General features: G+C 38.7%; 3 protein-coding genes across 7 annotated transcripts in view; 2 read left to right on the plus strand and 1 right to left on the minus strand.

The window, feature by feature from the left end:
• Nucleotides 1-45: 45 nt before the first annotated feature.
• SGCB (sarcoglycan beta) lies at nucleotides 46-7,365 on the plus strand. The gene is made up of 6 exons (XM_064418177.1): nucleotides 46-184; nucleotides 1,594-1,803; nucleotides 2,578-2,763; nucleotides 2,869-3,060; nucleotides 3,563-3,694; nucleotides 4,554-7,365. The coding sequence occupies exons 1-6, from the start codon at nucleotides 161-163 to the stop codon at nucleotides 4,755-4,757; spliced, it is 948 nt and encodes a 315-aa protein (XP_064274247.1). The 5' UTR covers nucleotides 46-160; the 3' UTR covers nucleotides 4,758-7,365.
• LRRC66 (leucine rich repeat containing 66) lies at nucleotides 7,176-16,349 on the plus strand. Of its 2 annotated transcripts, none has more exons than XM_064418173.1 (5): nucleotides 7,176-7,281; nucleotides 7,831-8,331; nucleotides 10,663-10,832; nucleotides 11,346-11,673; nucleotides 13,048-16,349. In XM_064418173.1, the coding sequence occupies exons 2-5, from the start codon at nucleotides 7,836-7,838 to the stop codon at nucleotides 16,068-16,070; spliced, it is 4,017 nt and encodes a 1,338-aa protein (XP_064274243.1). In that variant the 5' UTR covers nucleotides 7,176-7,281; nucleotides 7,831-7,835; the 3' UTR covers nucleotides 16,071-16,349. The 2 variants fall into 2 exon arrangements, with proteins under 2 accessions (XP_064274243.1, XP_064274242.1); XM_064418172.1 differs by lacking the exon at nucleotides 7,176-7,281 and adding an exon at nucleotides 7,510-7,617.
• Nucleotides 16,350-23,542: 7,193 nt separating this feature from the next.
• DCUN1D4 (defective in cullin neddylation 1 domain containing 4) overlaps nucleotides 23,543-25,226 on the minus strand; it is a 37,982-nt gene continuing 36,298 nt past the window's right edge. For 2 of the 4 annotated variants that reach the window (XM_064418180.1, XM_064418178.1), the window contains 3 exons: nucleotides 25,004-25,108; nucleotides 24,450-24,555; nucleotides 23,543-24,340 (listed from right to left, as the gene is read on the minus strand). In XM_064418180.1, the coding sequence (XP_064274250.1) occupies nucleotides 24,285-24,340; nucleotides 24,450-24,555; nucleotides 25,004-25,108 (267 nt within the window). In that variant the 3' untranslated portion in view covers nucleotides 23,543-24,284. The remainder of the gene's footprint in view (nucleotides 24,341-24,449; nucleotides 24,556-25,003; nucleotides 25,109-25,226) is intronic. The other 2 variants (XM_064418182.1, XM_064418179.1) reach the window with 1 other exon arrangement.

The raw sequence follows: 25,226 nt of genomic DNA on the forward strand, positions 1-25,226 counted from the left end.
GAGGGGGCAGCGAGACGCCTCGCGGGGCGCGTGGATGGCTCGCGGCCGCCGGGTGACGCTGCCGGGTAACGCCGGCGGCGCGAGCCGCAGGGCCCGGCACGCGCAGCGGCGCCAGGGGGCGCCCGCGGCCCCTGCGCAGCGGCGGCGGTGGCGGGCAAAGATGGCGGCGGCCGCCCCCGAGCAGGTCCGTCCGCGGCGGGACGCGGGAGGGCGGCGGCGCCGGCCCCGCCGGGCCGGGGGGCAGCGGGGCCGCGGGGAGCAGGCTGTCCGGCCGGGGGTGCTGCTGGCGGAGGGGGCGCTCGGGTGGGGGTGCCATTTTCGCTGCGGTGGGCGAGGCTGGTGTGGTGCCGGAGCGCTCCGGCTGGGGAGGGGAGAAGCCGCGCTGGGGCGGCCCTTGCCACCTTGTGCCCGCAGTGCTCGGACGGGACGGGCTCGGCCGTGCCGGGAGAGACGGCCCGAGCCTGCTGTCCGGGCGGGGCGGGGCGGCGTGGGCGTGTGACAGACAGAAATACTCGGTGCCCGGGCGTCTGAGCGGCGCGGGGCCGCTGCCGGTCGGGAGGCAGCCGTGGGTGCCCGCGGCGCCCCGCAGCTCCCGTGGCTTCTGCGGGGTCACAGCGGGTCCTGAACATCATCCCCCAGGCAGCGAAGCCTCCGCACTCCTCCGGGTCAAGCGCCTTTCTCAACACCATCTCTTAATAGTTCTTCAACAGCAGAAAAAACCACGGGTTGTTACTCGTTATATCAATGCAGATATATGCAAGTGCAGTTACTTAAGGTGTAGCTTTAGGGTTCATTTCAAGTGAACAAACTTAATTCCATCCAAAAGATAAAACTCCTTCTTTAAAGATGTGAATCTCTAAATAACAAACTGTTCCATTCAAGGGAAGTGGAACAAAATTTTGGACAGCTACGAAAATACATTAAAGGTTTATTTTTACTATGAATATCTACAAGAGTTTTCTCTATTACTTTGTTACATTGACAGGATATCCCTTACAATCTCATAACTTCAGATTATTACATGAAAGCTACTCTGGCCAAATTCCCCATGCCAGATTTGAAGCCTCACAGTATCTTTCTCAATGCTGCATGCGAGCAACAGGAATTGAATGCAAACCCTGTGCTGTCAAACTAATTTAAAACCTGTATCCACCACACTCTTTTTGAATAGTCACTGAGAGTCTATCACATATGAGCATGGAGGGAACTAAAATCCTTTGTATTGGTGGATGACCTGCAGGATTATATCCTGTATCATTCCTGAGAGGTAAAAACTTGATTAATTTCTTGGTAGCTGGTTTTAGTTTTTTAACTGTAACAATATAATTAATAATTCCTATCTGCCATGATAAAAATGAGATATAAAGCCATATATGGTCTGAAAGTATCTGGATTTTAAATGTAGTCGTGCTAGCAGAGGTCGCTGTGGTTCTAAGTGTGTATTGTGACAGCCAGGTGCCAGACTTAAATCTAATACTGAACATAATATCCAATATATCCCACTAGTCAGTTTACATTTTTTGCATACATTTGTGTGTGCCATTGTAGGTAATTTACATGCCTTTTAAAGCTAGCCCATGCCTTGTGTTACAGCAAAGCTCTAACGGCCCCGTGAAGAAGTCTATGCGAGAGAAGGCTGTGGAACGCAGGAATGTTAACAAGGAGCACAACAGCAACTTCAAAGCAGGATACATTCCAATTGATGAAGACCGTCTCCATAAGACAGGCTTACGTGGCAGGAAAGGCAACTTGGCCATATGTGTGATTGTTGTTCTTTTCATTTTGGCTGTCATCAATCTGATTGTGAGTATAATAGCTGTAGTGTAAGCAACATTAGGTTATAGTTCATTTTGACAGTTCAGTAAAAAAAAAGTTTCCAGTATGGCTGAGGACTTAAAACATGCTGAAGGAGATTCTCATTTTTCTTCTTTCTTTTTAGTTCTTTCGTAGTCTGAGCAAGGTTAGATGGAAGAATGGTGTAAGTTCAGGCATGAGTGTTTTGGTAATAATGGTCACCTCATGAGAAATGTTATTAGTACATGTGCATTCAGGGTATATGACATATAAAACATGGTTCTATTTTATGTTACAGAGCTGTATGTGAACATTCATAATTAACCAGCCACTGCAATTTAAAGCTTCATTGTTCTAATAATCACATTTTTATTGCTTGGTCAATGAGAAGTAACAAATTATTTTTCATTATTGCACATCCATCTGGGAGGATGCATTCTTGCAGTTCAACATACTATATACCAAGCTGAACTGTTCAGGAAATTTGTTTAATTAATGATTACCCTTAAACAGAAAAAATATATAACTATGGATGTGATTTAATATTTCATATACATATATATAATTTCAGTTACTGAATTCAAGTAAGTCTAAAAATAATTTAAAATGCTTTTCATAATTAAACGTGTTATGATGTTTTCAGTAGGAACAAACTAAAGTCACACTTAAAGCTCACTTAAACACTGGCATTCATAATTGTTCAAATAAAACATCTAATGAATACAATAATTGTGGTAGGAAGATCTGATCAACATAATCCTTGAAAATGTGTTTCTCTTTCAGATTACGCTGGTTATCTGGGCAGTGATAAGAATTGGCCCCAATGGTTGTGACAGTATGGAATTCCACGAGAGCGGCTTGCTGCGGTTCAAGCAGGTGTCTGACATGGGCGTTATTCATCCCTTGTATAAAAGCACCGTAGGAGGGAGACGGAACGAAGACTTGGTGATCACTGGGAATAATCAGCCTGTAAGTTGTACCGTGGATTGAAAGTGTGTGAGCAACACTACACTCACATTGCTAATAAATGTTACATTTGAAACATCATTAAAGTTCATGCCTTTGTTTCTGAAGATTGTATTTCAGCAAGGAACAACCAAGCTCAGCGTGGAAAAAGACAAAACTTCTATCACCAGTGATATTGGCATGGAATTTGTTGACCCACGAACACAAAATACTTTGTTCAGCACCGACTATGAAACTCACGAGTTTCATCTGCCAAATGGAGTTAAAATCTTGAATGTACAAAAGGCCTCTACAGAAAGGGTATGTCTCTTATTTTTTGTAAGTAATGAGAATACAGCCCACTGTTTGTTTGTGTAAGGGTAGAGTAGGGTTAGGGTTAGTGGTTTTATAGGGGGTTGAGTGTGCCTTTGGAATCACTGAGCAATCCTGTTGCAGAAAAAACAACCGCAACTATAAATACATAGGAGGAACAGATTCAGTGAAAACAGAGGGGTAAATTTACATGATCTGCCTTAATAGGAAGCCTGTATTTGGTACAATAGCTTTGTATCCCATAAAATTGTCATATGAATTGTTATCTCTGTACAAAAAATTAATTTTAATGCCTTCCAAAATGCAGTAATCTTGTTTTGAAATTGAACGTGGAAAATAACAAATATGCAGAAGCTAGTGGCAGAAGGGAAATTGAAGTTTTTTATTAAATTGCACAGCACTACTTTTAAGGTAATTAAAGTTACTCAGACAAACACAAGTGGCACATTTTCACTAATCCATAATACAGTTTTTTTGGTTGTGGTCTTAGATTACCAGCAATGCAACCAGTGATCTAAACATAAAGGTTGATGGTCGTGCCATTGTCCGAGGAAATGAAGGTGTTTTCATCACAGGCAAGACAATTGAGTTTCGAATGGGTGGAAACATGGAACTTAAAGCAGTAAGTATTTCAAATCAAAGCAATTTTTTTAACAGCTTAGCTTCACATTTAGGCCGATAATAAACTGATGTAGCTTTATATAGTTTCAAATTTTACATAAATTACTCATGCATAAAAGGCAGTATATTTAGTAGGGTTTAAATAGGTGATTTATTACTTTGCTGTTAAGTAGTGGTTGAGCAGCTTCAGGTAACATTGATTCAGTACTGTTAAGACACCAAAAACCTACTATGCAGTTAAAGCTAAGCTATTGGCCTCTGTACTGACATGAATACCAGAGGGAGTTAATCTCCTCTGGAAGTTCAGCCAGGGTTGGCAAGCTTTGCCAGAAGAGCACAGCATATAGTTTGGAGCATTACCTTCTGTGCTGCTGCTATGAGACTCACTAGCATTCCTTTGAGATTTCTGGAGATTAAGATGTCAGTATATGTGGAACGATGGAAAAAAGGATAAAAATAAAGGTATATGCACTTTCAAGTGTGAGTGAATTTCATATATGAATTCAATTTCCTTTTTCCTGTCCATATTTTGCATTTACTGCAATTGCTAATAAGAATGCAAAGTGAAAAGTCACCCTACTGCTGTCTTTCTGCATATAGATCCACCACTGGAATAGCAAAGTGCATTGCTGACTAGAAATCCATAGGCATCCCTATAATTTTCATTAAAAATTGAACATTTGTATACATACCTTTTTTATTATTGTTGATTCTGCAGTCATCTGAGAGATGTTATTTATCCATTAAACCAGTTTGTCCTTTTCAAAAACAAGGACAACAGTTTGTCCTTTCATAAACATGCCTTATTTACATTAGAAGCTGTAATTGTACAATTTATTTTCTTTTCCCCTCCTTGACAGGAAAACAGCATCATCCTGAACGGAACTGTGATGGTGAGCCCGTCACGGCTGCCCAGCTCTTCCTACGGGGAGCAGTTCAGTAACGGCAACTGGCTGCGCTTCAAGCTGTGCATGTGCGCGGACGGGACGCTGTTCAAGGTGCAGGTCACGGGGCACAACATGGGCTGCCAGACCTCTGCCAACCCCTGCGGGGCCACGCACTGACACAGACTGCTGGGACAGCCTCGGCTGGCTTCACACGGATTTGTATGGAGTGATTGCATGCCTTCCAGGGTTTCTTTTTTTACAGCGGTTTATACTAACATTTCTTACATAGTGTTTTTAAGGAAAGGCTGTTACGGTCAGCAGTATTAGGTCATCATCCTGTTAGTGGCACTGAATCTGTAAGCTTTCAGTGTACATGCATACTGAAGTACCTTCTTGAATTGGGATCAGTAGAATATATGTAAAGAATGTGATCTTGGCAACAACTCTACTGCTTGCAGTTGTCTCTAGAGGAGGTTTTTGTCCTACATCCCAACACCTTGAAGACTGCTGAGAACACAACTGCAGTCTCAAGTACTTCAACAGGAATGTCAACTTTTTGTTGGAAATAGATTTTCCTAGGATGGCTGAAGTGGCAGACTTTTCCCTTCTTTCTTGTTGACACATTGATTTACCCCAAACTTAGGTGGTTTACCAGATGTGTACTAAGAGGGGTAGTGGCAGATTCACTTTAAAATATCACATCATTTCTGCCATGTATTCATTCTCATGTTGTTAAAAAATTATGCTATCATAAATAATATTTGCAAAGTAATACTGAGTATGGAAATTTAACTTGCATTTTGAAGTAGTCTTGTGGTTATTGAAGTGTTGCTTGAATTTCCATTCTATCTGTGCAGTTAATGCAGTCTGCAGTTGCTTAATTGAAGTACTTATAAAACGTGCTTATAGTAAAAGTACATTTTAAAAAATGTGCTTACAACTTGCTTACTACCCAAAAAGAGTGTTTTCCTGGATGTTCTAATGTGAACAGTGTATGAGTCCACTAATCAACAGGTAATAATCTAAGCATAACTGTTGCAGCAGTGTCTGAGGTCAGATCTGTCCTTCTTCATAAATGTCAGTACTGATGCATTACTGAGAACATCAAAACATTAACTTCTGAAGTTAAACTGCAGGTCTGTAATAATAAATGTGGTGGTAGGACATCAGGGTAAATACATGTGTATCAGAATTTCTCAGCAGTGAAACTGGGGCCTGTTTGAGCCTTCCAACTGCTTTTGCAGCAGTGAGGTGTTTTGTGCTAAAAATACACCAGCTATTTATAAGATTCCTTCTTTCCTCACCCCATGTATTTCTTCAGTTTAAAATAGCTTTGTTTTTCAGTAGCATCAAGTAACCTTAATATTGGAGGTCTCAGAGTGACTTTGTAACGGCTTTTTGACAAATTTTTTGATAAGCACACACTTCTTTACCTAAAAATTTTGCGAGTTTTACACATTAACTTCAGAATTGATTATTTGTTAGAGGAAGATAAACTATCTACCCTTGTTTTACAGCGCTCAAAGTACATAGGATTCCATAAAATACAAATCAGCTCCTGCTGGAACAAGAAATTCATATCGAAGGTCCCAGTTTCTGAATTTACTGGCAGGCAGTAAGCACTCATGCAGAATGTGTATGGGTGGAAGTGATTTTTGGAGGCGTATTCATCAGTCAGGCATTGCAGCACATGGGGGAGGTCACAGGAGTCGTATTTCCCTCACTGCTCAAAGGCAAAGCCAGATTTTGATGCTCAGTAGTTGCGGTTTTGGGGCTGGACAGCAGTGGAGCTGTTCTGACAAAATCAGAATAGGCAGAATATAATGCAGCAAAAAACACTGAGTTCTCACATTAAAGATTGTGGGGAAGTACTAATATTTTGCATACTTCCCTCATGGACCTCATAGATTTATCAGAGTTAATAGTTACTAAACACTTTAACACACATTTTGCTGCTTTACACCCACCTTTGCTGCTAAGCAGGGCCTCAGTTAGTATCTGTTAGAGTTAAGAGGAGGAAATTAACTACTGGTTTTAGAATTTTCACTGTCATGCCAATGGAAGTTTGTCACTTTATTTTTATGTATACAAATGCAAACACATTAAAAAAATATAAAGAGCAGTATCCTCAAAGCTGAAGTACATCTTGAAAATAACAGATACTAACTTGGTCAAGTAGGTTAAACACGTATTAAAGCTCTTCTCTGATTAATACTGACATGCCTATATGCTAGTATTGGATTCTTGTAATTATCAAGAGTTCTTTTTAAAATACTGTGTGCAATGTACAGCTGAAAGATTTGTCACAAAGGTACTTTTAAATCATGATCTGCAGATTTGTTTTTGAAGTGTGGATTTTTTTTCTGAAAATGTAGCAGAACCAATCATAAAAATACCAAATTAAATAAATTATCAAATTTGCTAGCCACTATGTATTGTTAATATATTTTATATTTATATTGCACAGTTTGAGAAATGTTGGTAACACACATGCCTTCTGTTGAGCATTTACTTGTTTATCTTCTAACTGCCTAAGGTACATTTTTCTATATGTATTTAAAACATTGAGTGGAACACTGTTTATTTCCATCCCACAGATGCACTTAAGATTTTGTGTGTATAAAGTCTATTCTACATGCCTCTGTAAAATGCCATACTGGGTATGCTGAAACAACTTGCATGTGAAGAGCACTCACCATCTGTAAGTGTGGTGGTTGTTCCAATGGGTGAAAGGCAGTAGAATTTCAAATGCTTGTTTTGAAATAAAGTGATAAATTCTAAGATGCAGCTGCAGTTCAGAAGTGTTATTTGTAAGAATATAGTTTTTCATTAAAAATACATTGTTGTGTTATTGATATGACAGCTGGAAGTATAAAAATTGTTCCACACCTGTTTGTCATAGATTGTGTGTGGTGGACTTTGCTCAGTGTAATTGTGTGTAATACCTGAAGCAGAGTTCAAAAGTCTGCACTGTTGTTAGATCTCAAGCTCCCAAGAAGTTGTGTTTCTCGACCAAAAGGCTGGAAAAGAAAAAAAGGTCCTAATTGTTTTTTGGGATAGATGGGGGGAGGAGGGAGGTTACCAGTTTATGAATGCTCTTTTTGAAAATAAGACTCCAAAACTGAATGTTCAAGGGAGAATGTTGGTAATGCTGTGGTTATTCGGTGTTGATTTTTTTAAATGTCAAACTCTTTATGCTTTCTATCCTTGTTGTGCTGAATTTAACCGTAATTCTACATTTTACATACAGATACTATGGATAACTGTCACTTGCATGTCATAGCTGTGGTCCTTTACTTTAATCTTCCTGGATCAGCGGGAGCCAAGTCACAGCAGATCCTTCCTGCTACACATCGCCGTTCAGAGTGCCGGTGGGATGGGCAGTTCTTACTGAATTGCTCTTTTACCAGAATATCTACTATTCCAGAAGATACATCACAAATAGCAGTAACAGCTGATTTGAGTTACAATAATATTAAAACTTTTGTGTGCTCTGATGGAAGAAACGAAGAGTGGATGCTAAAACACCTGAACCTCAGTAACAACCTGCTTTCTGAACTTACTTTAACTACTTGTACAAATTTACCCAATTTAGAAACTCTAGACCTCAGTGGTAATGCCATCCACACCCTCACACTGGACATGCCTACATCTGCACAAGGGTCTAAAAAGTACAGCATTGTTGATCGTCTCCTGCCTGCTTTGAAAGTATTGTCAATTGAAAGAAATAATCTTAATACAGTTCCAAGAGGTAAGCATTTCAAAAATCTTTAAGTACTTGATTCCCAGGGGGTAGGTTGGCTTTGGATATAAGTCACATTCTGGATTCAGTAAGATGTATGAATTTCTCATTTTATTACACTAAAGGCGAGGGAAAGTTCCACTGGCAAATACAGAGGCGGAAGTAAATCAGTTGTTTGTTTACTTTGTTAGGTTTCTTTAATAGAGTCTTAGCAACTGTACTGGATTAATAGCAGTCAAATATAACCAGTTTTATCCTTTAAGAGCCCAAGCAGTATTCTTAATTGTTGTATAGAAAGGGGGAGTATGGATCTTTGGAAAACTACCCCTCCACATCCCAGCTGTGGACCTTAATGTTAAAAAAATTACAGATCATTAATTTCGTACTACCCTTCAAAAGGAAGTCAACACTCTTAAATAAAACTTGCTGTAGTTTCAGTATTTGAGAGACAGGAAAATATATATTGTTCTTTGCTAACAATTTTGCTCAGTGCCATTTAATAATCACAGCGACACCTTGGTGTAACAGGAGAGGGCTCTAAGGTTTTGAGAGACTTTGAGAAGGGCTTTGCTGGTCACTGAACTATGCTGGGCAGTTTAGCCTTTATCCAGGGGTGATTCACAGTGACCAAACAGTTTAAATGAAGGAGAAGCTACCAGATGAGTAACCCTGTCCTATACATTATACTGGATTTATTGATGTCTGATAACACCATCAGATTCATTAGAGTTTGAAAATGCAGGAGGACAAGTGATGACAAACAAAAATATCGCTTATCCCACAAAGTCACACTCTGGCACACAGGAAACCCATTTCATTTAATGATTTTGTAGTGTCTGTACAGACAAGGTATCTGAATAGACAGTGTAGAAAAGCTTACATTTTAAAATATACCTATTAGAAATATACCTATTAGGATTTGTTTTTATATAGATAAATATGATTTTGTTTGATTTAGATACATATGACTGCCCATTATAAGATGCCTCAGAGGATCAGACAGACCAATCCTCTTCTATAAGATACTCTCAGTTTTTTAAGTTGAAATTGCTGTGCATGGTACCACCATACTTCAAGTTATACTTAAATCCTATATTTATTTAAATACATGTTCAGAACCTTATTCTTGTCCAAAATACTTCACTAAAATTCTGAGGTTTAAGCTCTGAAAAGAAAACGCAAACTGCAGTTCTATAGCAGAGATTTCCCACAGAAAAACCCTTCCCTAGCTCCCCCCATCCCCCAGGAGTAAGGCTGCTGCCCACTGCTGCCATATCAGTGTATATTTTTGGCACAAACTTAAATTCAGGGAAGTAGCCACAGTACAATTCCTCATGCAGGTACACTGATGAATTATGAACTGCCAGAACTTCTGTATGCCTTTCCCATTACCTACCTTTAGTTTCATAGCAGGAATGAATCATTCCCTCTGCTTTTCACAATAAACCCAAAGATCAATTACTCAGCAAACAGAACTGCTGTCTGAGAAAAGAGGTTTCTAGTAAACAAGGTGACACCAAGGGCAAAATTTTTAAGAAGTAGTAGCTTCTCAACAATGCTGTATGATCAGAAATCACTTTAGAGTGGCACTGTGGTGTTGAACACTCAGCACCAGTGGGCATGCTGAGTGTTCAAGTGCCTGCCTTTCCACTGGACTGTGCAGGCTGGAGCTTCAGGGGCTGCCTTCACAGCACCTCAAAACAATCAGGTGTCTCCAGCAAACTAAAGTGTTCCTCATGCAAGGTGTTATGTTATTGTAACTAGGATGCACTGAAGAATATAATGTCATGCTTCATAATTTACAGGCAGATAGGCATAAGCAACAACATTTTGTTTTCATTTGGTTTTACATCCTATGAATACAGTTCAAGTAATTCCACTCCCATGAAACTGCACATGCAAATGGACAGAGATACTGTATCACCTTTTGCATCTCCACGTTTTACTTGCAATTAACATGTTTGGATCTTGTCAACTCAGTATATTCTACCCTTTTCACACTCCTTTCCTACCTCCAGTTCTCCAGAGAAGCTTGCTCAAAGTACAAAGTCAGAATAATTTTGATAGCACAAAGAAATGCTAGCGCTTTTATGAAAGTGGCTTTAAAGACATTTTTAAGACATCCATTGACTGTGAATGCTTTAACGTGCCAGCTGTTGATGCTATGCAGCTTTTAGAACGGGACAACCCGACTAGGAAAGGCACAACACAAAGGCTGCAGCCACTCATTGCAATAGTGGGGAATGGAAGGAATTTTGTTGCAAAGAATTTTATAAAGACCCTTGATGCAATTGAGAAAACAAGAATATGAAATGTAAAAGACGGGTTTTTTCTTCCTAGGGCTAGGCCTCCTGCAGTCTTTACAAACTGTCCATATGTCATCCAATGCCATACAACACATTGACCCAAAGGACTTTCAAAACTGTTCACAGCTGAAGGACATTGACCTGAGAAACAACAAGATAACTAAAATTCATCCAGATGCCTTCAGAGATCTCAACAAATTACAGGTTGTAAAGCAATACAGCTGTTTTGATATTTTATGGTAATCATTAAAGATATTATTTACCAACTATTCAGCATGATTATATGGTTTTGATTATAATACTAGTGTAGAATTAAAAAACTAGAGAAAATGGTGAAAATAATATTTTATATATTTACTTATTATACGTAGGAAAACACACACACTGAAATGTAATAGATATAACCATAAATTCACAATTTCTCTATGCCACAAACCAATCCATAACAATACACATCCCTTTCTCCCCTGATCCCTTCCCCTGCAAGAGCTCTGCTGCTCCCTATTGACACAGTGGTAAGTCTACAATGGGAGAATTCTAAACACCACCACTTAAACTTTTCATCTATATTAAAAAGCTTAGAACAACATTACTGAAGTCCTAAGCAGATTCACAGAACTACAGAATTGCTTGTACACTGAACCACTGTTGTAAGATGTTGCAATAAGAATTCCACTGTAAGCCTTATCAAATTAATTCTGTGTTATTTCCAAATAGGTTGTGGATCTCCGTGGCAATGCTCTGACAATCCCTCTGCCACAGATACTAGTCAGTTTGAACTTTTTTCAACTTGAAGTGTATTTGTCAAAGAACGCCTGGATATTTAACTGCAGGCTAAATGCTTTTAAACATTTCTTTCATTTTGTCTTTGACTCCACAAGGCAGAAATTGAGCCTTTCATACAATAAGTCTGCCAACAACTCCCAGAAACCTCTGCTGTATCTTTCAAGTTTCCATTTAAACTGCAGGGACGTTTTGCTCAAAAGGGCCACAGTGCCAACAGGGACCACATCAGTGCTGACCTGTAACTTGGACAACATAAGGGGTATGTAAAACAGGCACTCCATTCAAATGTTACTAAAATCCAAATGAATGCAGAATGATCAAATAAATCTGGTTTTAAAAGTCTCTAAAGACACTGTTTAAAAATAACTGAATAACAATTTAACATGCAAAAAATATTTCATTAGAAAGTAACATTCTTCTTAGAATATTTGAAAGTTAGGTTTCCTGAGTCTTCATCTCCTTTCTTACATTAAAGGAGGAAGTGATGCTAAATTCCATACAAATAAGTTTCAATAAGTAATATATTGCAAATGTGTTGGTTCATTTTGGACTGAAACAAAGGACCAAATAGCAGGGTGGCACTTCTGAGGCATGTAGAAAACCAAGAAGGATGCAATAGTTTTCAGTATTCAATCACAGCAAAATGAATCGAAGGTTTACTTGCAGGGAAAAGGTTTCTAGTTCTTCTAAAGAAGTACAGCCACTGTAGCACACACTTCACTTAAAATTAATAGAGAACATTGAGGGTATAAGCAACAAAACCCAAGAAGACTTACTATGCAGATGGAAAACTAAGACCAAACTCAGAGCAGAAGGTTTACTTGTCATGTGCCATCAGGCAAAGTGGTTTAACTCTAACAGACTAACAGCACTTGGAGGTGGTAAGGCTTTCCCCTGGGAATCCTTCACCCCAAATGAAAATATGCAGGACCTACCAGAAATGCCACCTGCTCTGTTTACAAAAAAGTCACAGAAACCTGGATTAAAATCAACACATTGGATTGCAGCAAAACTCAGCTGGGAACAAAAGCTGATCCAAAGACAAAGCCAAAAATGCAACATTGAAACAAAAGCCAACAACCAGCTATTGCCTACACTAGCTCAAGTTTGGAACAATTGCTCAGTCTGACACCTTTGATTTACAGACCTTTTTGCTACAGTCAGATCAGGAACTAGAGGAAAATCACAGTGGTTGAAACACTGACAGTGAAGAGGTGATGTTTTATCAGCTGCACACAGTGGCCATGGCCAGGCTGCAGAGCAGCTGGCTGTGGATATCTCTTCCACAAGGAAGATCAGCAGGTGTTTGCAGTAAAACCCTGAACTTGCTTAGATTATTTCAGTAACCTCCATCCTCACATTACCATTTTTCTTGTAAAGTCTACAATTAAGACCCCACATGTACTGTGTTTTTAGATGGGAGGCAGTGGGGACAGGCCTGTGATATGGTTTAACAGACTTTGTACCATGTAAAATTACTTAGGATGGATAAAAGGAAAATGAGGTTTATAATAAACTGTTAAAATGATGAGAGATAGTCCAGAGTATATTCTTAAAAATATCACTGGGCCCTGTAAGCCCAAGTATACTATGCTTTTAACAAAGACTGAGTTTGTATTTTCTTTCGTTTCAGGCAATGGAGTCTCTTGGTGGACACCTAAGGGCAGAATTTCAAAAAATCATAGTCTTCCTCATATGACATTTGATAAAATGAATAATTTAGTGATATACAATGCTGAGAAAACTGCTGAAGGATTATACTTATGTCTTTTTAATACAACAAAAGAGAAGTATCTAATTTACAATATAGAGGTGAAAGAAGGAGTCTCAGCATTTTTGGTTAGAGAAGCCAGGGACACTGTTTCTAGACAGAAAGAAACTGAGCCAAACTTTGCACTGGCTGTCTCCCTCTCTGTGCTCATTACATTTGTTTGTGCTTTTTGTCTGGGTGCTTTTGCTAGACCCTACCTGGAGCGCCTGTGGAGACTCATGCGCAGGAGCAAAAATTCAGGGTCAGAACACACTTATTCTAATCAAGCTTTTTCAGCTGAAACCTTGAGCAGAGAGTCTTCTGCAAGCAAGCCAACAAACATGCAGTGTAATACATTAATTTGCGATAAGAATTCTTTAAGAAACACAACGATTTTTCCTACAGAAGCTACTGTGTATGAAAATGTCACTGGCAGTCGTGTACATTCACCAAATCCCAAAGCAGAGTACCAGAAAAAAAGCAATACCGAGATCAACATGAAGAAAATGCCAGTGTTTTCAAAACTCCAAACTAGTATTGACAATAATGAAAGCATAAATGTTTATGATACTGAACTATTCTTTCTGAGGACGGATTACCAGAACAGCAACGAAATAACACCAAACAGCAAAGTAAGAAACAACTCTGGTCTGCTGCAGTCTGAGATCACAAAAGCTACACCAGATTCTCCAGAAAGAAAAGGTGTTCTTTTACATAATAAACCCAGGCACACTAGAAAATGTATGCAGAGAAGGCAAAGCTGTGAAGAACAACTTCGTCTAAATGGCAACAAAAATATACCTAGTGAAGTTGGAGATTTTATTTCACCCAGTAGCTTCAGAAGAGATGCAGATATTGAGAAATTAGGCATCTATGAAACAATAGAAAACTCTCCCACAACAGAGCATGACTGTAAAAGGATACATTCAGATGAAAAAGATGCTTCAGCTGATATATTTGGTGACAGTTCTTCAGCTGAAGGGGCTCCATTCACAATGAGTGACTGCAGCTCTTTAGCAGACTTTGAAGTGGAACAATCTGGTATCAGTGACAAGCTGCCAGCGTGTCAGTCACCACTGGATGAAGCCAACACAGACAGTGGAACTGAGAAGTTCGTAACACCGCCAGAGTCTCCAAACATGACTGCTGAACTTCAGCAGACTGGGAGAAATGAAGATGAGAACAGTGCCTATTTTGAAACCACTATTAATTATGGATCAGATACCACCATGCAGGAAAGAGCATCCCCTTACACTGATAAAAGCAGTAGCCACATAAGCGTGTCAGATCCAGATACAGTTAGTTCTTCAAGTCAAGAAATTCCAGTTACATTTGATTATTTTACTAATGCAGAGTCAACAGTAAAAAATTCTATTTCTGATTCTCTCCACAGTCAAAGTACAGATTTTGGTAACATGGTACTTAAGTTAAAACCTTTTCCCACGTATGACACAGAGAAAACTTCTGAAGAGGATGAACTGCAGCTTTCTCTGTTTCCCAGAGAACCACAGCATTCCCTCACCTTCAGTCACACAGATCAAAAAGAAAATGTACCATCAGGAAGTACAGATGAGGACATAGCCAGGAACTCCCCTGAACAGAGTCATGGTGAAGCAGATATTAATGCACAGTCAACAGTAAAAAATTCTATTTCTGATTCTCTCCACAGTCAAAGTACAGATTTTGGTAACATGATACTTAAGTTAAAACCTTTTCCCACGTATGACACAGAGAAAACTTCTGAAGAGGATGAACTGGAGCTTTCTCTGTTTCCCAGAGAACCACAGCATTCCCTCACCTTCAGTCACACAGATCAAAAAGAAAATGTACCATCAGGAAGTACAGATGAGGACATAGCCAGGAACTCCCCTGAACAGAGTCATGGTGAAGCAGATATTAATGCACAGTCAACAGTAAAAAATTCTATTTCTGATTCTCTCCACAGTCAAAGTACAGATTTTGGTAACATGGTACTTAAGTTAAAACCTTTTCCCACGTATGACACAGAGAAAACTTCTGAAGAGGATGAACTGCAGCTTTCTCTTCTTCCCAGAGAATCACAGCATTTCCTCAGCTTCAGTGACACAGAACAAAAAGGAAATACACCAGCAGGAAGTACAGATGAGCACACAGACAGGAACTCCCCTGAAAAGAATCACGGTGAAGCAGACACTACATTACGAAGAAACACCAGTACATCTGAGGACAATGGCTTTATTTTTGCTCCCATTGATACTCGTTTGAATGAAGTTGTAAAAAAACCACCACTGCTGCACTCCAGTCAAGAATCATCTCTTCAATTGCTGCCTGAACACACAGCGGAAAAACATTTCATTTTTCTTACACAGCAGGATGACTTGCTACCACAGGAGAAGCAGGCTTGTGCAGATAAAATGCAAGGAGGTTCTGATGAGAAAAATTCCGATGGATTCACAGAATTACAGGATACCAGCTATTGCAGTCTGCCTGAAGAAACACAGTCTTGGAGTCCTACAGCAGTTCAGCTGCATCTTCATAGTTCTGGGAAAACACAATTCACAAAGTCAGAATTCACAACAGATGATGCCTTCCAACGGGATCAGAGTGATGAGGATCCATATTCCTTCTCAATCCCACAAGGTTTCTTCGATGAAAGCACACCATACGGTTCATGTTCCTTCCCACAAAAGCCTACAGGAAATACAATCTCTGAAAGCACTGATTCCAGCAAGATGAAGGATCACGCTACTTTGGCAGAAGTGGAGAACCACTCTGCAACAACTTTTGAACTCCAAAATTCCAGTAAAACGCTCAGACAAAAAAGTCAGACAAATTCAGGACAGGACCAGTTTTTTGTTAAGAAGAAAAGAGCATTTGATGGATTTGCTAATATTTTGCAAAGCAGGAGAACAAACTTCAATAGTTGAAACACAAAGTGGTAATACTAAGCTCCCGTAGCATCTATGTCATTACAGCAGGTGTGAACATTATTTTGTTTTAAAGTGAAATTACTTTTGTTTAGAAGAGTACTCATAAAAAACCCATAACAGACTTTATAAAAAGCTACTCCAGAATATCAATAAAGCTTTTGCTAAATTATATTTACTTTCTCATAATTTGTAGTTGAAACTAATATTTCCCTTGGAATTTGCTTCAGATACTCAGTTTTGTCTTTTTGTCTAAAATAAATGCAATATGGAAATTTACATTATTACTATTACTGTGTTTTCTTATGGGATTCAACCTATAAAGTGAAATAGTACATACTACTGTCTTTTGCTTTTTGAGCCACATTTGTGGATTATCTCTGAATTCCTAGTGTTGCAAAGATAAGTAAAGTCCAAGCAGTATTCAATTACATTTCAAAAATTCCTTTTTAACTTGGCAAAAGAGAGAAAACCACCTTTCTCAGAGACACAGAATAGAATTCAATTCTGCAGAAACATCAGTTATTGAAATGTAGGTGTAATGGGACAGCACCTGAAGTTTGCAGATGTGGTGACACAGGCAGGGTAATTTTAAAAGAGACAAAGAATCCTATATCCACTTGAGAATTTTACTTAGAAGGGGAAAATCAAGAGCAGTTCAAAACTGCTATTCTAGAACATCAGTAGCCAAAAGATAGCAATTGTAAGGTAAAATTACCTCTGAATATAGCCCAAGGCCCTTTCAACAGACTCAGTACCGCTGATGCAGTCCTTGAAGGGAAATGTCATCATGAAAGGGAGCAGACCCAGTTCTGGGAAAATGCAGGACGCTGGCTACAACTCTGGGAAAACTCATTCACAAAGACACAGTTAACTCCTAAAAGCTCCAAACAGAAGGAACACATTTCAATTCTATCACAAGAGGAGCAAGTCCAATGGCACACTACACCACTGAAACTACCTTTAAAGAAAAAACTAAGAACAAAGCACCACTGCCAGTCTCAGAAAAGCTCATTATCCACAGAATTTCTTTGTGGCCAAAACAACTTTAAAAATGCAATGCCTGAAAAAAGCACTGATTCACACTTTTTGGTATCTACAGATCTTCAAACATCATTAACACCTCTCCAAGGCCTGTCACCTTTTGGTTGTTGCAGCTGCTAACATATTAAGAAATCTAGCTATACAAGCAAGGCAATTGTGTGAATCATGGGGAAAAAACACGCTCAGTGCTCTATTGATATCTCATACACTGAAATGTTTTGCCATTTGCTTGTGCAACAGTCTAACAGAATTTCAAAATATATACTGGAAAATTATTTTCTCATCTTTTTTTCTGACCATGAAAATGCTGCAGTGGTGAGGCAGGCAGTACACTACTTGTGAAAAGCTGCAGGATTTTTAAGATTCCCCTTATGCCATAAAGTTGTGGAAAAGTTTCTATTCTTGTCAGACATAGTAAATTTGCTCCTTTTTAGTGGGATTTTAACATGTGGCAAAGTATTCATTCTAGTGTCAAAATATTATGCTTCATCTCAAACTTATCTTTGTATGGCTGCCTAATCTTGCCACTGTCCTTTGCTACTCATCTCTCCATTCTTACTATCATGTCTTTATTCAAAATCAAACACTCAGCTGCTTCTCCTTCATATTATTTCATTTCATTAGCAATTGCTCTTTAATACAAAACCTTGGTATTTTCTGTGACTTCCACACAGTACTCACCATACTCTGCTGCTCCCTGCCCACTCCATGTTAGCATGCCCTTCTGTACACACTTAGTTACACAGTCCCAAACACACCGACCCAAGACTGTATCCTCACATTTCTTTACATTTCATCCACTCTATCTTGTTCACACTGAAAATTGATTTAAGTAATTTGGCCACTGAGAATTTTCTAGGACACCTATACTAGTAGGATGCCCACTGCTCATAATCACACAAAGTCACAGAATAAGCTCGATAAAAAAAAGTGCCTGAGTGTACTCTGCATGAATCTGTAAATAAAGCATGAGGAATCAGCCAAGAGGATGCTGGCAAAAGTCTGGACACACCCTTCTCACAGGGCAATGGCCTGCCAAGCTCCACGATCCACAGGACACAGAATCCCTCATACAGTGAATCAGGACAGGACAAAATGCAGGTGTTTTAAAAGCAGATCAAGAACTTCAAATACAGTAATCAGGATGAAACAAAACTCCCATTTTCAAACATATAATAGTTTGATAATTGTCAAGTTATTTGCTGTAGGTACAAAGCATTTCAATCTTTCCTGAATATGCTGAAAATTGGGCTGCAAAATAACCCTTAAATATAAGGAAAAAACATGCACATTTAAACTACACATAATCAAGAAACTTTTCTGGATAGTAAATTCATTGTGGTAGAGAAGACTGTGACTCATGCTCTCTGATAAATACAACAGCAACAGCCTACATTGTGAGAATTGGCAAAGCCAATCCCAGCCTTCATCAGAAACATAAAAACAATGAAAACCTTCTTCAGGACGGGTTCTGCATTACAATATTCTAATTACAATGTAAATACATCCCCTTCAAGTACTATTTTAAGTCAAGGTTGGAAGCAGTACCAGGAGGTCACCTAGGCCAATGATCCTGATCAAGCAAGGCCACCTAGAGCCAGTTGCTCAGGACCATGTTCAGATGGCTTTTGAGTATTTCCAAGGACAGACTCGGTAACGGTGCATGGTGACCCTCACAAAAAAAAAAAAAAAGAGAACAGTTCCCAGTGTTCACATGGAGCCTCCTATGTTTCAGTTAATGCCCAGTGCCTCTGGTCCTGTCACTGGGCACTGGCTGAAGAGTCTTTGTCTTCTTTACACCCACCCTTCAGATATTGAAATACCTTAGTAAGACTTCCCACAGCACCGTGTCTTCTCCAGGCCGAACAGCTGTAAGCCTTTCCTCATAGGAGAGATGTTCCCATCCCTTCATTGTCTTCATGGCTCTTGACTGGACCCTCTCCAGAATACCACAGTGTCTCTGGTACTGGGAAGCCCAGAACTGCACACAGTACTCAGGTGTGGCCTCATCAGTGCTGTGTAGGAGGGAATAGTCATCCCTCAGCCTGCTGGCAATACTTTGTCAGAATCAGGCAGGAACCACTCACCTTCTTCACAGGAAGGACTTGTTGCTGGCTCATCTCTGACCTGGTGTCCACCAGGACCCCCAGTCCCTTTTCTGCCAAGCTGCTTTCCAGCTGGGGGCCCTCAGCAGATACTGGTGCAGGGGGCTGTTCCTCCCCAGCTGCAGGACTTTGCACTCCTCCTGGATGAAGCTCATGAAGTTCCTGTCAGGCCATTTCCCAAGCATGCTGAGATCCCTCTGGAAGGCAGTATGATCCTCTGGCTTATCACTTCCAGCTGTCATATCAGCAAGCTTGCTGAGGAGACCCTGTGCCCCATCACCCAGGTCAGTAATGAAGCTGTTGAACAGGACTGGACCCAGCTCTGACCCTGGGGGTAGAGCACTAGTTACAGTAACAGTCTGCAGTTAGACTTTGCTCTGCAGACCACCATTCTCTGGGCCCTACAGTTTTCAGTTTTTACCCATCTGCTCATCCAGTCCATGCACCAACAGCTTTTCTATGAGGATCTTGTGGGTCAAAAGGCTGGATCAAGATGAGTGGGTAACAATTATGCCTCTGTAAAATTTTGTCTTGAGACATTTCTGCTCAAATTCACTTATTGTTGAAAACTTTTGTATTACAGTACTGTTTTACACCAACACACTGCATTTGAACCATAACCTTTTTGCAACATGTACCTGTTCCCAACAGCTTTAAATACTGATTTGCTCCACTATTAGAAACCAGGGGGACAAGATCCTACACACAAATTCCCTGCTAATACTTGATGTAGGCTGCCTGCTGATGTATGTTCTGATATGAAAATTTCTGAAGTATGAATCACAGAAAAATCTGAAGTCAGTCTCTGAAACCAACACAAATACTGTTTATTTCTGGGATGCCATTTTACAACAACACCAAGAAAAGACCTAAAAAAATCAACTGGATTAACTCATGTTAGGTGGCATAATAATATTTTCATCATATTGTGAGTCACAGGAGTTTAGCACACCTTATTTATGTAATATCTAAGTAACTAAGACATAAAGCATTCACAGTTACAGGTTAACTGCTGTTCCTGCCACAGCAGGAACACAGCAGGTGCTATTTTGACACACGTACACATGCACACACACACAGAGTGGGAGAGTGGGTAAGGATTTAAAAGTAAAAGCAAACAAAAAAAAAAAAGCTGAATTTTGGTCTCAATTACAGAAAACAAACCATTCCGTTTGTGACTGGATTCTATATCTTTTTACAACAATATGAAAAGACAAAATATAAGGTCTAGAAAGAGGTATGTTAGCAGCTATAAATAGAACCAGGGCACAAGCTAACCTTTAAAGCTGCCTATATAAATTCCAAGAGTATCAAACAATTTGTGAGACTTGTGATTGAGGGTCAACAGAAATCTGGGAAAACCTTAAACACAACTGAAGTCAATTTCTTGTCCTTCAAAATAGTAACTTGGGAACATTAACAAAGTAGCAATAAGCTGTAACTAATTTTGATTGTGTGAGCATATTTCCGATGAAATAAAACATGTTTGTGGTAAAATGGGAGAAGCCTCTACAGAATTAGAAATGGCTACACAAAGATAACCCAAGCAGTTATTGGAGCTTATAGACAACCTTAAAGAGGTTTTAATTGAAAACTCAAGTACATAAATATTTTCAGTAATTTCTATGTTCTTCAGCTTGCTTTCCTTGGAAAAGATAAAAAAGTGAAGAAATAACATTAATAGAGAATTATATTAATACTTTAAATACTTAATATCACTTTTCTTCAGAAGGAAATTTAATTCATGGACTGTTTTGGTTCCTAATATCAATAGAATCATTTAGGTTGAAAAGATTCTTAAGATTACTGAGTGTAAAGAGCTCCAAAGGTTTGTCATCTATCAAAGAACATCAACTCCTACAGTCTCTGGACACCGTTTTCTTTTCACTGTCTCTCAAATTTACATCTCCCAAATACCAAAAATTAACTGTAGATTGATGATCAAGTTTCTGCTAAAAGTTCAGTAACAGTACACCAGTAACATTAGCACAAGACCCAGAACACTTTTTCAGGAATGACCTCTCAGTGTCTTGTCCCAGAAAACAGCATGTTTTGTACATTACTTTTCATAAGGGTTGGGATGGGAGCCCACAATCAAACAAAAAAAAAGTCTACATCAGCTAGATTATCAGCATAATAAACAAAAAAAGCAAATGCCACACTTGTACTAAATACAAGATTAACTGAGTATATTAGTTAGGTTTCCACAACTATTAAAAGTTTCTCCAATATACAGGAGTAGGCAATGTTAGGATCTTCTGCTTATCAGCATATTTAGCAAAACCAACAGGATGGATAGCACAGGGAAGCTCATCAAACCACACAGGTTCATTTTAGTCCATTTGCTCACTATAAATGTCAGTAAAGCTGTCTCTACTAGCTTTAATTGAATCTGTGGTTTATTTTATGAAGATGCATGTTTATAAACCTGCTGATGGCTACAGATTCATACTGTTTCAAATGGAAGAAAAAATTTGCAGCATCTGATTCATTTCCAAACACATTCTTCCTTTCCATCACTCCCAATTACTTTTACCCAAATTAAAAAACCAAGTTTGTTTGCTTACACAGCTGAAATACTTTCTGAGTTTTTTTCCCCTATTTATTTGCTTTTAAGTAATTTTTTTTATTCTGATAAACATTTGCAAAACTGCCAACACCTGGCTGAACCGACTTCTGTCAATCCTGTTATATGAAAGCTATACCTGTAACAGTAATAGATTAAAAGTGTCTTTGGCTCTTGCTTCCATTATTGGAAGCTCAGTTACAAAACCTTTTATACAAAATTGTATTTGTTGCAGGATTCACACCAATTTGTGCTGAACAGTTTCCTAGAGTCAACAGCTAGCTTAATGCTTGAAGAACAATTACGCCTATTTCACTTAAAATCTTGGCAATCACAATTGGGCCTAATGTTAAAAGTTATATTGCTTCTAAGTTCATTCTCTGAAGAACTAAACCAACAGCTCCACTGGTTTCACTATGCTAATGCTATTGTAATATACACATTTACATCAGAAGCCTTAATAAAAGGTGTGTTTTCTTAAGAGCTTATTGTAAACATTAAATACCACACTCCACTCAATTTCTTGTGCAAACTGGCATCAAAAATGGAATTAAGGTTATGTGCATTAGTAGATGAGAAAGCACTGACTGTGTATGTTTTACCACTACTAACTTTAAAAACCACTATTTAGTATTATGGAAATCCAAATGTAAGTATTTCACAGGAAAGGTAGTATTTTCTTCTTAGCATCATGAAATTCTAGGTTTCCTATATGCATGTATATTGTATATTTATGTATATACAAATACACACAAACAGACACAGTTTTTGTCTTTGGCAGCTGAGCTTGAAAAACAAAAGCCAAGAACAACAACAAATAGATCTGAACACAACTGACCACCTGTACCACAACAATTACAACCTCCTGGCCCAGGGCAGCAAACTATTGTGCTTTTGCTAAACTAGACTTAATCCTGAAAGGAATCAAGTCAATGGCAGTTGTTCTTCACTTGATGGCAAGGACAGAACCTTCAACACAGAAGAGAATTTCACTTTCAACTTAAAATGCTTTTCTGATCTTCCCCTGGATGGCATTCTAGGGAAATAACAAAACTGCCAGTGCCTTGTAAAATATTTCTACAGAAAAGTAATATTATTTGTTGTTCCAAGACACCCACTGGCCCTTTGATATTAAATGCTCCATGAATCAATAACATTTTAATAAATCCTTAGGGATAGAAGTTTAATAGCACCTGATACTTTAAGGACCTATGTATAAATATCAACACTAACATTAATAAAGAAGAGTAAGGCAAAGACAACTTGACAAAATTACAGAACTTAAACATTATTCCATTCACTCATTTTTTCCCCAAATAATCACTAGAACCATCCCATACAGATAGAGATGAGTGAAACAGGCAGTGGTCCCTACTAAAAAGTACTGTCACTTAATGCTGGTGTCTTACATGCCCATTGCCTGCAATGGACATTCTGCTAGGAAACTTTAATCCCCAACAGGAAAGGAAAAGTAATATTTTGACTATTCAACATTGTATTTTTTCTGATATCATATTTTCAAGTACTTAGAAACACGAAGCTGGAGGTCCTTGGAAAGACTAGTGTTACAAACAAAATAATCCCCAAAACCTTTATTATGTCTGTGCTAGGGGTGAGCATACTTCATTCCCCAAACCACTTATTTCAGCTAGAACTTTCAGTGTCATTGGGTCACTAGATCACAACATAGACCAAACACTCTTGGTACACCAAAAATTAAAAGGAGTATGCCAAAGGCAATTTACAAAAGTCTAAAACCCATTTTTAAAAGGTACTTTAATTTGTTCTTTTGTACCTGTAACGACTACTGCAGTTTTAACATTAAAAAGTCAGTACTTTTTTCTTCAAATGGAAATCATCTATGGCATGTACAACTATTACAGTGTTTAAATATTTATATGTATATATTTTTTAAGACACCAATGTTTCATTCCTATAAAGCATTAAGTCAGGTTTGGCAAAATCTGGTGAAGGAAATCACAGCATGTCTTCTCTTCTCAGAAATTGGCATCTCAAATAGTAACATTGAAACCGTAAATAGTTCTTCACATAACTATGGCCAGAAAGACTGAAATGCTACATTTGAGACCAAAAGAAAAACAAAATAACTGAAGTTTCAACAGACATGTAAGTGATGATTAGAAATATGCCACAAAATTATTTTTACAATACATTTCTGCAGAAATAATTCCTAGGTGAAGCCTTTTTTTATACACATATACAAAATTTAGACAGCAATATACACATAATCACAGTGAAGACTCTGGCAAGTTCACCAATTTGAAGTGTAAATACAAAATGCAAAGCAGCCTTCAAAGAGAACAATGCTAAACAGCAAGCATAGCTAGCTTGTTAAATAGCAAACATCAAAAGTTCCTTGCCAAAGGGATGCAGTGCAAGAAAAGCAGCATGCACTTTGATACAGATAGCAGTTTATGGCTAATGGTTGACATAACTGTGGTAACAGTGACTCTTGAGTGGCTGTGCATAGTTAAACTCCTATGTCATCTGTTTTCCTTTATACCATTCCACAAACTCATCCAACAACACTGGCCCTGTGGAGAGATAAATAACTGTATTTTACCAAATATTGTAAAAGAACACTGATTGATTAAGTTCAGATAAATAAATTATTTCAGAACATCAACATATGGTAGTACTTACAGGCTCCATCTTCATCATAGTTACTGAGGTCAAGGTTAATTGTTCTGCTGAATTCAAGAACGTTACACCATTGGTCCTTATTGATAACTTTGTATTTTGATTGCTGCTTGAGGCAAGAAACAGAAATTACTGAAATGTATTTTCAACTGTCTCAAACTCAGATTTTCTTACAGAAAATTTAAACTTTTTGGTGCCTTATTATTTTAATCTGTATGCCATCTAAAACTAAAAAGGATTAAACCACCAAGTATCGAAACTAGTGCTGAATTATGCTTCTGATTAAGACATCTTTTAGAGGGCAAACATACAGCAATAAAATAAAGTCCAAAAGCAAATAAATAACATTCTAGTTTGTTCTGCATTACACAAATCTTAACAGCATATGGATTTGGGAAAAAGGAAGAAAGGAAAGATAAGCAGCTGCATGTGCTGCTTTGGTGGTTACAGTTTCCTAAATCAGAACACAGCATTCTTAGCTGTTCATTCTACCTTGAGTTAAAAGCATCAGAGAAGACAGATTAAAAACCCCCATAATTCTGTTTCCAATTCCATACCTCTAGAAACTGATGAAACACTGGAAAAAGGGACCATGCTTTTCCTAAAAGAAGGCCCAACATACACTTGGCAGTATTGATATCTAGGCTGCGCTGGTCCTTTTCCTGCATGAAAAGGTCAGAAAGGAAAACGGAGCATGAATTCCAGATTTTTCACTTCCCTCACAGCTCACCCATGGACAAACTAAATTATCATGTAAATAGTATAGAGCAGTATCTAACA

Source organism: Passer domesticus, chromosome 4, assembly GCF_036417665.1.
Source record: "Passer domesticus isolate bPasDom1 chromosome 4, bPasDom1.hap1, whole genome shotgun sequence".
Taxonomy (NCBI): Eukaryota; Metazoa; Chordata; class Aves; order Passeriformes; family Passeridae; genus Passer; species Passer domesticus.